General features: G+C 44.0%; 1 protein-coding gene across 4 annotated transcripts in view; it reads left to right on the top strand.

Moving 5' to 3' along the window:
* The window catches only part of LTBP2 (latent transforming growth factor beta binding protein 2), a 1918131-nt gene that overhangs the window by 1832085 nt on the left and 73564 nt on the right, over window positions 1-12482 (top strand). For all 4 annotated transcript variants that reach the window (XM_069637635.1, XM_069637634.1, XM_069637633.1 and 1 more), the window contains one exon: window positions 9044-9184. In XM_069637635.1, coding sequence (XP_069493736.1) covers window positions 9044-9184 — 141 coding nt within the window. The remainder of the gene's footprint in view (window positions 1-9043; window positions 9185-12482) is intronic.

The raw sequence follows: 12482 nt of genomic DNA, 5'->3' as shown, positions 1-12482 counted from the left end.
GGAAGAAGCCGAAGACAACATATTCGATAGCAATGAAGCAACAGGTTCAAAGAACCGAAAGAACAGGATTCAGTAGAATCGAGGCGCGCCGAGATCTCCGAAGCGAACGCGTTCATGGAAAAAACGGAACTGAGGCTACGGGCGTCGTGCGTCCTACTTATAACATCCGGTGACGTCGGCTCGACGGAGGCCCTCGAGGACGGCGTATCGACGTCATCGACGCAGGACGCAGACAGATTTTCCGAAGCAGCACAGCTGTGGTGATTACTGTCATAGATATGGAATATGTCGGAGGACCCAATCCCCTCGAACTATGGTTACAGTGTCATCTATTTTCATATCCATTCGAGGCAATCTGATTTACGAGGTCTTAACACACTGGCTGAGCATGTGTCTGGAGGATCAAATCTTTAAATATCCATTCCCCTACAGTATTTGGGCATGCCTGCTTTAGTATCCAGCTGGCTTCGGTTATGTTGGCGTACCCCTTAAATATTATTCTGGATAGACCCAATTCTAACCCCAGGGCTGCCAGAATCGAGGCTGATTGCCTAATTTACAACAGGTGTTTCCATTTCACATCGGTTTTTAATAGCAGTGCATGGCAGAGATATGCACACCCAAGCAGAGGTTTTGGTGGAATGTTTTCATTTTAGACTTTCCTAAGTCAAACCAAACTCTGGGAACCATCAGAAAGTGATAAAGCTAACCCGGACAGAGCTCACTGCTGAAACATTGGTTTGCAACATTTCAAATGGGCTTGTCAAATTGTACTCCCAGATACACTCCAGGTACCAACTAAATGTACAAGTCTTTTTTTGCTCTCGAGAAAATAATTAGCTTCAATTTGATGGGGTTTATTTTGATCACTTGACATTTACAATGCTCAACATGCATCCTCCTAATCAGATCTGAAGGAAAAGAAGAGGGGCCTTAGCATAGCGGGGTGATTGTGTAGAAAGTCTTGAATGTTTGGGTTCACGGCTGCCTCGAGGGGGAGATCAGTTCATTAAGTAAAGGCTGTGGACCTGATCACGAGTTGGGCAGTATACCGGCTTGTACAGTTCAGCTCTTCACTTACACATCTTTGAGATCACATCTTACTTACTGGTTTCTCAAGCAGTCACTCACAATTTATTTGAATTTTGTATTTCAAAGAGAAACAATGTACATAGGGCTAAGCAGTGACCACAGCATTCCCTGAATAGGGCACTTTGCAAAAGGATTGATTGATCTACAAGCTGGCTGAGAACCAGGCTCTAGAAGCTGGCATTATTCACAACATTAAATTGGGACATGGAGTGTGGACAATGAAAATTGTGTACAGAAATTGCAACTAGCCAAATAATTCTATAGTTTTGAGATGCAGAGTACATTTATAGAATATTCAGTCACGGATAAGAGATAGTAGGAGTCCCTCAAGTGAAAGAGTGGGTGTGGTAATCCCTTCAAGGTAGAGTATTTGCAATTTCAGGGCTGACGTCCAACTTGGGCCACAGAGTGTTATTCCTTGGCATTCTGAGCGTTAATGGCTCAATTGTAGTTGAAAATGTGCTACTGGTGTGATGTAAATGTCTTAATCAAGGTGTACCTTCAGCCACTTAATTTATATATATATATTCCTTGCACCAAAGTCCTATTAAGCATTAACAATGCCAACAGTTGTAGCTTTTGTGTTGGCATGGGATGGGTATTGCCAGGCATTGCTTTCATATGCCCATCCAATCTCACAATGTTCCAGCTGTTGCCCTGCTAGGGTGAGGTAGTATTGTTATGGCAGTTCCTAACAAACGGCCATCCCATTCCTATATAAAAGCCAATGCTTTTTAAAAAAAGATGTCAGCGAGAACATCCTAGATGTGCTCTCCTTATGTGCTCCAATCCGTCTTAACCTCTGTGGTAGGTCAAGAGAAGGAAATGGGCCGAATGGTGACATGCCCAAATTGTATTGCTTTATTTAAATGATAAGAAAAGGCCTTCCTGTCCCTACTCTAAAAGTTTGCCCTACCTAACACAAAACTAACCATGGTGCTCATCATCAATAGTGTAGTGTAAAGCAATAGTAAGTCTTCCGTCCCATAACTAATCTACGCTAACCCTACCACTTACCAAAACAAGCAAAATGACTGCGGGCTATGGCACGTTAGCAACAAAAGAATACAAAAAGGTCCAGGAGAATAACTCCATCCTCCGGGACACGCCTTCTTAGTTTCAGTTATCTATTCTTAAATAGCTCTTGATGAATTCCTGAATCAGTTAGTACAATTCTGCAAGAGGGCTCTTCCACCTCTGGCGTATCCCCTTTCCTTCCTAGACAAACTTTTATCAATTTAGGGTTTTGATCTTTAATAATAACTTGCAGTGTCTCTTTGTTGCTTTATTCACTTAAGTTTGCATGTTGTGATCATTTATATTTCTTATTCAGATGGTTCTTTCTCCATTCACTTTCCTTGGCTCTTGTCTGTTCACTGGGATGAGTAGATTGGGTCTCTACGCGTTCTTCGCATGCTTTAACTTGTATCCACTCACTGGGATGAGTAGGATGAGTTCCCTAAGTGCTCTTCACCTGGTTTGACTCTTGACCATTTACTGGGACAAGTTGTATGAGTCCCTAAATGCTCTTCACTTGACTTGGCTCTTACCCCTTCCCTGGGACCAGTAGGATGAGTCCTTAAGTTATCTTGACTTGTTTTGACTCTTAGCCACTCACTGGGACGAGTAGGATGAGTGCTGTCTATATCCCTTTTTACTCTACCGGGTCTCCCTCCACTACCGTTACATTCTACACTATGGGCTGGGCTCACTGGGTGTTCCTGCAGGGTCGGGGTCCCTCCTGGAGTGTGGACAGCTCTGGCGTTCATTCCTGCTTTCTCTGGTTCATTCTTGTGGTTCAGCAGAGCCAATAGTCCAGCGGTTTCGGTGATGTTCATGGGCTGCACAGTCCACAACTCCTGGGTCATGCCATTGCTTCTTCTGACTTCATGCATGCACAGCGCGGCTTCTAGCTCTCTCTGCGCTTCTTTTTATCGTTGCCTGGCTGAATCCTCATGACTGAGGATCTCCCATGTTTCAGTAGCTTCTTGCTTCTTTGAAACTCCTGGGTATCATGTTCTCAGGATGCTAGTCCTTCTTCCTTTTTAACTTAGGTTTCCTGGGTCCTCCACCACCATAGGACTGTAGTCGTTTCTTTCTTTCTCTCGGGCACTCTCCATTACTTGCTCGATCTTCCTCTTGCCAGTATGGTTGGCTTCTCTAGACCTTCTTTACTCTTGTTCCTCTCAATATGTTTGACTTCAAGTTTGTGATTGGTGTCACAATAAGAAAACCAGTAACTTTTCTCAAGATGATTATTCTGAATGATGGTATGAGGGGCTCATATGATAGGGGGTTAGGGAGTTCCTTGGTGGAATGTGAGTCCTTGTCCCCAAGAGGAGAGTCCCTCCCTTTGAGGTCAAACTTACTGCCACCCTAGGGGGAGTATTGCATAGCGGGCTCACCTCCTTAGCCTCACAAAAAAGGGCTCCCCTCTGGGGAGAAGAGATGAGATCCACCCCATATAGCCTACCCAACAAGTTTGTTCCTTAATACTCACTACACTTGCTGCTTCATGCAGCCTCTGCATTTTTTTTTTTATTTCAACTTTTTGGGTTAATCTGCATCTCGATATTCAGGACTTTACTTTTTCCTGGTTTTTATTGGACTTTTTAAGCACGCTATTTTTTCTTTCTCTGTTTTTGTCAATAAGTAGGGGGAAGTGAAACCTGGTCCTTGGACTTTGCAAGGGAGAGGTCTGAGTGGCCTGCAAGCCCTATCTGACTTAGTCTGCGGCTCAGAAATGTATGTCAGGGCAAGGCTCCAAACTTCATGTAGTGGCATGAGGGGTCTAATACTTGCATTGGGCACAGATTGTTTTTTCCTGTGCCAGACACACCCGAGTATACTTGAAAAAAGGTCTTCACTTGCAATCTGCACACTCTAAACCCAACCCCAGTTGTAGCATCGGATTCACTCTGAGAAGTGCGAGGTGCTATAGCTAAAATGAAATGAACCTGATCAAAGTGTCTGCCATAGAGCTCCAAGAAAGCTGTGGCAAGACAGTAAGAATGCCTTGACGTGGTCTGCGCAGAGGCTGAACCTGGTTCACACCATGGCTTTCTAAGGTGACTTCAACCATAGCATTATTTCTTCTTCTTAGTAATCTGCCTAGGATAGATGGAGTCAGGATTCCATTTCCGAAATTGAGATATTTTGGAGCTTACTTTTAGGCTATAAGAACCCAGCCACTGGTCCGATCCTGACACAGACTGCCACCCATGTTAAGGGCTCAAACAAAGTGGTATAGCTTAAAGTGGGCTTGTCAGTGTCATTACCAGTAGATTAGGCCGGACATCAGGTTTTAATGTTTACAATAAATAATAAGGAAACATTTGGTCCAAACAATCATGGTTGCCATGGAACAAAGGCAAGGACACTTCAAAACAAGCATCTTTTCTCTTTCCATGTGAAGGAGATGACAGGCACTGCAGGTAGATGATCAGGTAAGTAAAGCAGATTGTTTTGCATACATAGAAGGTGAATTAGGTGGGCAGGGGTGCTTGACTTGCAGCAAAGCTAGGGAAGAGTGGTGGCCATCCGAGCTCGGAACACGGGGCATTATACCGGCACATAATGTCCCCTTCCTCAGCGTCCTGGTTTGCTGGGATGATAGCTAAAGGTGCTAATTGAATTAGATTTTTTTAGAGATGGGGAGGAGGAGGTCAATCACAATTACATGACCCTTCATTGTGTCCCTTAACGCCTCCCAAACATTACTACCTCATGAAGTGCTCATTATATGTCATGCACTCCCTATCTCACAATCACGGGAAGGAATAGCTGTCTTTCCTTTCAACGCAACATTCATGTAAAGAAGGTATTTCATTTCTTACCCCCAAACTGGCCAGGCCTCACACATCCCCTTTTCCCAGAGGAAACCTCCTTGTGGCCCCTCTTCACTTTAGTTAGTGCAGCCTCTGCTACATTTACTCATGCATACACTGTACAGCAGGGACTGGAGTCGGAGTGGGAGGGGGAGCAAAAAGTAATGAGTGCTCACAAAGCAGCATGCCTTCCTCTGGTGCCCTTCTCTCCAACCACCAGCACTCACCACTGCCAGAAAAGAACACTGCACACAGAGTGTCGCAACTTCAAGAAAACCTCCACCTAGCTCCTAAATGTCGGCCCAGGTTTTTATATGCTCTATTTCCACTGGTGTCAGGGCCACAGTCTAGTCGCTCCGGGCACTGGGATGTATGTATCTCACTGTGCCGCTGCACGCATAAAGAAGGAGGTCCACATATAACAAACTGGTCTCAACTCTATTTACTAACTTAACTGGGGCTTCCTGCCCCGACACATCACTTCGCCAAAACCGCCCCTCCCGAGCTCCGCCATTAACAACAAAACGAGGCCAAGTGCACAACATGGCAACTGGCTACATGTTGATTAAAACTCAGGTGTTGGGGATACAGAGCAAAGTACAGAATGATCCCATAATTAGACGACACATTAGACGACACACGTTTACGAATGCTGTTTCTTCGAACTGGGTTCAATAAAAAAAGAGCAAACACTCAATATGAACAAAATTATGTATGTCTTTTCATTCCATTAGATGTACACCGTGACATCTTTAGTAAAAGGTTGTTTGTTTGCTTTATGGATAGTTTATGTTAGTCCAAAAACCGGGGACCATAAAGCCACTGTTTTGTTAGTTAATTTCCCATAGCACTTGCTCTACCACCGTAACATACTTTTTGAAACAGTTGTCTCTTTTGCGTTTTTGCGTGTAGTTGAACAGCATAGGCCATGTTTGCATTTTCATTAACCAATGTGTTGTATTAGAATAAAGGTGTTGAACTATAATGTATCTTGTCCATCCACTTGGTCCTTGACTAACAGGTCCCAGGGTCAAAATCCTGCAGGAGCAGACAAATACCCCACCAGATCCCCCAAACCAATACACCCAACAATTTATTGAAACAACTATTGAGTTGACCAGACCAGGGGAAAGGGGAAGTGGATAAAATAATAAATGGTCAGGATTTCTCTGGTTTCCTTCAACTTCTAGCCGCCTTGGAACTCAGGATTACCTGCAAATAATACATCATTAATTAGCATCAAACCTGTGCTGTCTAACACTTTAAATAGTATGTACTTCCCCAGAACTACTGATTACCTGACTGCCTCTGACAATAGCCGAGAGGCAAATAATAAATGTTGGATTCTTGTAGGTCTGCAACTGCCCTCTACTGCTGAACTCACTGTGACTCCTTTAATCCTTTTCTGCTGTAGATGTATCTAACTCATTTACTTCTAGACGTTTCCATTTGCCTTGAACAGTAGAATCATGGACAGGATTTCCATTTGACTGAAAACTACTTTCTAAAGTCTTGTATCACTGTATTAAATGAAACATTGCCCTGTTTGCCATTCTCTTCTAGACTGCCTTTGCTTCTACACAGTGACGTAGCTGTGCCACGCTTCTCTTAACAGTTCAACGTTCCTTTAACGCCTTGCCTTAGCACTGCTAATCGTTGCCACTCCAGTGGAATCTTCAACTAAATATGTAAATGCTTTTAAATCAGCTGTGGAAACGCTGCAAAATTCAATTCAGCCTTAAATGGGTTCGCGCGTGCATGCTTGGATTACTTACATCCAATGCGTCACTGAAACGAACAGAGAAAGACTGCTTCTTTCAACTAAACAACACTGCGCTCTGAATTAGCTGATCAGATCTCCACAGCTAGTTCTTCGAAACTGCGCAACTCAGCTATAACACAATACACGATGCTGCCCTCACCGTCACGCTGCCTCACGCCGTAGGGTCCTTTACTCGTGCATGGCCCGGATCACAACACGCTCGCAAGAAAATGCCTTGCAATGCCTTTTGAACAAGTACGCGGGCCGGCTCTTTCAACTAGAATGCTTCTAACGCTGCCACGCGCACGAAGATCAAGTCCAACTCAACGTCTTACAATTACTTTCTGTAAATATTCAAAAGCACCTTTTCCTCAAAAATACATTACACTGGTTTCAGGAAATACTGTCTTTGGCTTTTTAACTTCTTAACAACTTTTTACAAACAACTTCAAATTAAGTACTGCATTGGAAATACTTTCATGAATATTGATTTTGATATACTTCAGTCAGTTATCCGAATAATATCATCACTGGCACTTTCTAATGGACATCTTTCAGGATGTATGATTTCATTTTCTCTGGTTTCACTTGTTTTCTATGGAGCTCATGAGCGCTGTGACCACACCTGAACTGATCTTGAATGGAAAGCAGTTTTAGAACCTCTCCAGAGGTTCCAAACTGCATCACAATAGTCTTTAGCCGATTACTGCTGAGCAGGAAGTTCCCCATTTTGGACTGGGACAATAGTAGCTGGCTGATATGATGGTTAGGTTAAGGAAAAGGAATTTGTAATTACAACCAATAAAATCCTCCCTAGTAGCTACAATTACTAATGCCAACTTGAAATGCCTAAACTAACGCCTTCCGTTACCCAGGGACCTGCCATTGACAACCAGCAGAGAGAGAGGAACAATGGTGCAAAGAATAGAGATGATATAGGCTAGCATACATGTTGGCAAGCAACTTTTACAGTAATGTATATTAGTCACAATGACAAATAGTGAAGCAGGATGAGTGAGATCAAGGGGGTAATGGCAGTGGATGACTACAGGTATGCACCTTTCAGGGAAAGGAAGTGTTTCTTGAGAGCTGATTTGAACAGTGATGATGCTTTACTTTTCTGCAGGTAGAGAGTTCTAGTGAAGGGTGCCACGAATGAAAAGGAGCAGAAACGGGAGTTGTTGCTGGGTGGAAAGCAAAAAGATAGGTTGAGTAATGCTTGGGGGCGAAGAGTGCAAGGAGAAGAGTAGAGGGAGATGGTGGTAACCCGATAAGCAAATCTACACATTTGGATACAGGAGTGAGGTTTGTTCTGGAATTAATTCCAGCAGAGATTTCGACAAACATCACCAACAATATTCCATTCTGAATTATAAGACAAAGGTTGGTCCCTGCAGTTATCAAGATATGGACACCTGTCAGTCACATCATGCCATTCTGACCATCATTCCTCTCTCTCTGTATTTGTGCCTCCCTTCCTGTCCCTCATTCATAGGTTCTGTGTACACTCTTCTCTCTATTTTCAACCTTATCCACAGGTTTCTGGTAAGTGCTTGCCTCTCTCCCTCCATGTCTTCCAATCTCATACTCAGAATGTGTTGCCAGGTCCCATTCTGCTCCATGTTATCTATCATCATCCTCAGGATTCTGTGTACACTGTTCCCTCTGTTTCCAGCCCTTGACTTTAGCTCTCTGTGTAAACCTCTATTCCTCCCTGTTCAAGGATAGCTCTTCTTCTATCTCAAAAATCTGTGACACCCTCTCTTTCCTGCCTCTGCAGATCACGATGAGTGTGGAAGCCTCACCACCTGTGAGAATGGAGAATGTGTCAACACCCCAGCTTCTGTATTCAGCCCTTACCTTTAGGTCTCTGTGTAAGCCCCCTTCCTCACTGTTCAGGGATAGCTCCTCTTCATCTTCCTTATGCCCTCAATCTCAAAAATCTGTGACACCCTCTCTTTCCTGCCTCTGCAGATCACGATGAGCGTGGAAGCCTCACCGCCTGCGAGAATGGAGAATGTGTCAACACCCCAGTTTCTGTATTCAGCCCTTACCATTAGGTCTCTGTGTAACCCTCCTTTATCGCTGTTCGTGGATAGCTCCTCTTCACCTTCCCTATACCATCAATCTCATAAATCTGTGGCACCCTCTCTTTCCTGCCTCTGCAGATCAAGATGAGTGTGGAAGCCTCACAGCCTGACAGAATTGAGAAAGCATCAACACTCCAGTTTCCATATTCAGCTCTTACCTTTGGGTATCTGTGTAAACCTCCCTGTCTCCCTGTTTAGGAATAGTTCCTGGTCACTTCCTTATGGCCTCAATCTCAAGACACTGTGACACCCTCTCTTTCCTACCTCTGCAGATCACGATGAGTGTGGAAGCCTCACCGCCTGTGAGAATGGAGAATGCGTCAACACCCAAGGAGCCTACCACTGCTTCTGCAGTCCCCCTCTGGTGCTGGATGTGACTCACAAACGGTGCATTAATACCACTGCCCCACCAGGTAGGTGTGCAGGAAATGGAGTGGATGCAACACAAAGACAAAGTAAAAATCACTCTCAAACTAATCATCACCTCCTTCTCTGAGGGTGTTGGGGGGATTTGCTTCCCCTCATACTAGACTAGGTAGGTCTTGTGTAGGGGTTTAGGGTTCTTCATAGATTGCTCCCCTTGGTAGTGCCCCATCTCCATAGGTAATGTTCTCCAGCCAGATAAAAACCTGTAACACACTACTCATTTGTTCCCTAAAACACCTCAGGACCCCCTCCAAAGTGCTCTTTTGAGAATGCACTGGCAGCCTTCTTTAAGAAGCATTTTGAGACTGTTTTAATTAAACAAAATGGTTTTAGGGGCACGTGAGGGGAAACTTTAGTATTTTCAGAAATCTTGAAGAGTATTTCATCGTATATTTTAGGGCTTTTTTATGCAGTTTTGATACATTTTTTAAAATATTTTAAGGTCATGCAGAACATTTGTGAAATAAATGTTGTTTGCTTCCTTAACACTCATGGTCTCATTGAGTTATTACCTTTCTACATCTGGAACCGCATTTGCCAAATCACATTTTGATTGTCTCCTCAAGACAACCAACATTTTCTGCAGAGTACCCATGCATTGCCCTTTCACTGATACTTTTCCATTCCCATGTGTCTCTAGTGTCCTGCTACATTGTAGCACACAACATAGGATAACTAACACATGCATGTTGTGAGCACCTAGAATCAAGTGGACGAGGGATCTAGGGATTAGCACCCTTACATTGCTAACTTCCGAAACCAGCTCCAACACTAGATGCAAACTGATTGGTTGTTCCTTTATGGGCCTACAACCAAAAACCTATTCACCAGCCCTGTGGCTTCTACATTTGACCTGGCCTGATCTGTTGGGCCTACCAGACACACACCAAAGTCCAGAATTGGGGATTGATATTTCACCCTGACCGTTCATTTGCTCCCCAAGTGATCACTATCACTAAGAGTCAATTCTGCCACCAATGCATGCTTAAAGTGGATCCTTATCACTCTATAGCTTTCTCAAAATATCATGTGTGTCTTCATGTTAGTCATCTCTCAATTAAACTACTATAAAAACCTTTTCATAGGGATTCTGGGAAAGCTACTTTAAAAATGACATAGTCCAAAAACATGAAAGGTGGCCAACATCACACTATATCACCTCTACACTGAAGGTCAGAAGAAGTGGGGGTCTTTTCAAGAACCTATATCTGGTTAATAAATCCATCCATTGCTGCTCTCCAGGTTCTCTTATAAGGATGTTCCTGTTGTTCCAACCAATCCGATACTTGACATTGGCCAAGCTGAATTTAGTAGGCATCAATCCAGTTAGATGTAAGAGATGTAATGGAGGGCTCCACTCTGAAATGCTCTACCACCATACCTTCTAGCAGAAGCAAACTATCTCAAAGCATACAAGGGAATTGCTAGGGCTCTCATTAATGGGAGAAAAGGGTCCACACCAAGTTAGACAAACAACTCTTTTGATGAGTAACATAGCAGAACAGTCAAGCTTCATTCCTAGGAGGTGATGAACGGATATGAAAATACAATTTACTATGCATATACCATAATGTATGTAACATATAACAACAAAGTATGTATATGGGTAAAACATAGTAATGCGTTGCGTTTTTGATTCCACCACACTCCATGAAACACATTATTGGAAACTAGCCTAACAGGTAAGTGCTAGGTCCCAGAAAGGAGGAAGAAAAATAGTACTATAAGAAACAGGGCAACAGAAGTCAAGTAAGATTAGAATCACAGTACTGGATCTGGATATGTCACAGTTTACCCTACAAGAACAGTCAGAAGCACTGTAACCAAAAGTAGCCACTGTAACATCATAAGTCCCTATTGTTGTAATGTATGTCCAGTCTTGTCCTGTCCTACTGGCCTTCGACGTATGCTGGTAGAATGTTGGCGAGTGTGATGGATGACAGCTCAGGAGAATGTTGGGTGAGGGTTGTACCTGAATGTTCCATGTGTGTCAATTGGGGGCCTGAGCTGGTGATGTGAGGATGGCCGGTGGGTGTACTGCGTGTCTTCTCACCTGGCATATAGCAGAGAGTAGCTAGAACCATTCAACCTGTAAATATGTACAGCAAAGATGCCTGGAACTATGGCAGAGGCTCTGTAGCTGGTCTGTGCTTCAACCATTGAGCTTCCTGTTGTTATTATAACACCTATGAAACAGAGTGAAGTGATGCCAAAGTTCCCATCAATTAAATCAACGGGACACATCCCAAAGGCCTGCCACAGTGATAGGACAAATGTAGGTATGTTCTGCTTTACCCTACAGGAGCAGCATTAGAGGCAATCAGTCAGCAAGCAGCCCAAGAGACCCCACAAGTTCCAGCCTAGGATTTGAGAACTAGCTAGCAGGAAGAGCTGGTTGCTGAGAGAGCACAGGGCTCACTACAGATAATGATCAACAATAATGTGAAGTGTGTTAGGACCCCACTACTCCCAAACACAGGAAATCCTGCAAAATGTAACTAATTATGGGATCAGGACCCAGTGACAAGTACTCATAGTGATGGTTGCAGAGAATCTAGCCCAAGAAAGGCAGGTTGGTAAGTGAGTTTGGGTATTGGTTTTAGGTCTACCTCCGAGAGGTTGGAGGCTCAGAGTTTTTAGGGACCCCAACCCACAACATAGCAACGATTTAAATAAAGAAGGCCAATAAAGAGGACACCTTAATAGATGACCCACTTGGCAGAAAACTTAGCAGCCACTAAGATAGTGAGAGGAGCATGGAAGAACGTAGCAAAGGTGACAGGTCAGCTCAGGGGAGCAGTAGACACACCCCGAACAGTGAAAACCAGTGGTAGAAGGAGCAGCCTCAAACCTGCACTAATCCTGGATGCAGGAGATCACTGAGAATAGAACCAATCATAGGTTCAGGACCCAGGGAGTGGAACTCACAGTAGTGGCTGCTCTGAATTTGGCCCGGAATGGCGGACGCACATGTACTTTGGATTTTGGGTTTATCTCTTTCTAGCGGCAGTTGGGGGCACCAGATAGGTATCACTCAAGCCCATTACCCAGCAAAGAACCAGATGAGAAAGGCCCACCCAAGAAAAGACATCTGGAGGGATGACCAGTGGGTGAAAAACTCTAACAGCAGTGACAGGAGCTTCACGGAACCCAGCAAAAGTCAGAGGTCATGCCAGGTGACCAGGAGGGCACAGCCATCCAGCAAGGAAATTGCCCCATGATGGAGGCAGTGGTTGGAGGCAACCCAAGATACCCCACAAAGTAGATGAGATGGAGTAAAAGCAA

The sequence above is a fragment of the Ambystoma mexicanum genome, chromosome 14 (assembly GCF_040938575.1).
Source record: "Ambystoma mexicanum isolate Mex_15411 chromosome 14, UKY_AmexF1_1, whole genome shotgun sequence".
NCBI classification, from domain to species: Eukaryota; Metazoa; Chordata; class Amphibia; order Caudata; family Ambystomatidae; genus Ambystoma; species Ambystoma mexicanum.
This window is presented reverse-complemented; position numbering and strand designations above follow the sequence as displayed.